Raw genomic sequence first — 1,883 nt, 5'->3', positions numbered from 1 at the left:
CTTGACCGTCACTTGACCGCGATCTTACAAAACACTGAAGCTGCACTGACGAGCTTTCACCCACTTATCCATATAAAAGGTTTTGTTTCCAATTTTTGACTCCAAAATAAAATAAAAATGCATCGACACACGGCTCCGAGCTAAAACAGCAACAAACATTCAGAACATCCGGTGTATTTTCACACGCTTTGATGGGTTTCCCTACTAATTAACAACAAAGTTATAATAATAATAATAATAAAATACAAACAAATCACTGACACTTACATTTGGTGACAGCTGACCTGAAAACCACTGCCAACATCGCCCTTTGAATGGTGCAGAGTCCAGACCGTTTAGCGAGGCTGCATACAGAAACAATCATTCACTTCACCTGGCCCTCTGGACATTAGCCAGTTAGCTTTGCTAAAGCTAAGTAGTTATCAGCAGGGATCTTACGTGAGTTAATCGGTAGTTCACCGGTTATCCTTCGGCACAAACAGCAGACATACAGCGTGGCTTTACTTAACAAATGTTAACGCACAGCTCATTAAATGAACCCGTGACGTCACTATGTGAACTATAAACAATTCGAACATTCCCTAGCTAAGTTAGCACTGGCGCTGCCGTAAAGCCTAGTGTAGAAGCGAAAGAAAACTTATGCGTCAGATAAGAAGCGGCTGGCTTCACTGCAGATCACAAATGACGGTTCACTTGACCGTGTTCACTAAACAGTCTGGACTCTGCAGGGTTCAAAAGGCGATGTTGGCGATGGTTTTCAGGTCAGCTGTCACTAGATGTAAGTGTCTATAATTTGTTTGTATTTTATTATTTTACTTTAAATGTTGTGTTAAGTAGTAGTAAAACGTATCAAATCGTGTGAAAATACACTGCATGTTTTGAATGTTTGTCGCTGTTTTAGCTCGGAGCCGTGTGTTGAAGTTCTGGAGTCAAAAATTGGAAACAAAACCTTTTATAAAGATAAGTGGGTGAAAGGTCGTCACTGCAGCTTCAGTGTTTTGTAAGGTGCAGGGCTCACTTTGTGTTCTTTAATTTCACCCCTATGAAATATAAAGAGTCTTTTCAAAAACCAACCAGAAAACATTACACAGCTTCGAGAATACACGACTGAGGCAGGCTGGTCCTAATATTAAGATACCTTTATTAACTGCATTTGTTAAAATAAAAAACTAAAAAAGAACAGAGCACAACAAAAGTTGACTATGGCATGTCCTGTCCTGTAATACTATCCTAAATTAAATAAAACCACCATACATTGAACTGGACTTGCCAGTAGCTAAGGACCATGAGAGAAGAAAATCACACGTGCAAACCAACTCTACACCCCAGGTGTCGTACAACAAAAGTAGTGTGGAAAACGACCCACGACCGAAGGTCCCACAGATACTGAGTATCCTCAATTCACTGCATTAAAAAAAAGTCATAGGTAATAGGGCACTTAACATCAGACGCATTGCTCACAGTGAAACTACAAAATGTACTCCCAACATAATAAAAACACAGACGATATTTGATCCCAGCGCACTCCAAAAAGGAATGACGCTCTCTCTGACGAATGGTACAAATCAAATGTGCAGGTACAAATGTCACTGTAAACAAACACCAGAAACGTAAAGGATCCCCAGAGTCTGGCTACGTGGTCAAACCAAATATAAACAGTGTCACAAAACTGTAGACGGTACAAGACAGCAGTTCCTTAAAGGACGGGGCCAAACGGCGGCAGCCGCCCTCTCCAAAACGGCAGAAAATAAATACACGGCCACTCTGTAACTGTACAGCCTGAAAAGTACAGTTACAGTACATTAGTGTCTAATACCACACTCACAAATTGAGCAATAAATTGGGAAAGCTTCTCTTATTCTGATTCTTTTTCTTCTTCAGAT

General features: G+C 40.5%; 1 protein-coding gene across 1 annotated transcript in view; it reads right to left on the bottom strand.

Annotated features, from left to right (window-relative positions):
- The window catches only part of ech1 (enoyl CoA hydratase 1, peroxisomal), a 7,416-nt gene extending 6,624 nt beyond the window's left edge, over positions 1-792 (bottom strand). Inside the window, 1 exon segment of the mRNA XM_013911976.1 lies at positions 268-792. Within this exon segment, the coding sequence (XP_013767430.1) occupies positions 268-364 (97 nt within the window). The 5' untranslated portion in view covers positions 365-792.
- Positions 793-1,883: the final 1,091 nt, after the last annotated feature.

Source organism: Pundamilia nyererei, unplaced genomic scaffold (genome assembly GCF_000239375.1).
Source record: "Pundamilia nyererei isolate P.nyererei 1_Seehausen unplaced genomic scaffold, PunNye1.0 scaffold00076, whole genome shotgun sequence".
Lineage (NCBI taxonomy): Eukaryota > Metazoa > Chordata > Actinopteri > Cichliformes > Cichlidae > Pundamilia > Pundamilia nyererei.
The sequence above is the reverse complement of the archived record's forward strand: the minus strand, read 5'-3'. Positions and strand labels throughout refer to the sequence as shown.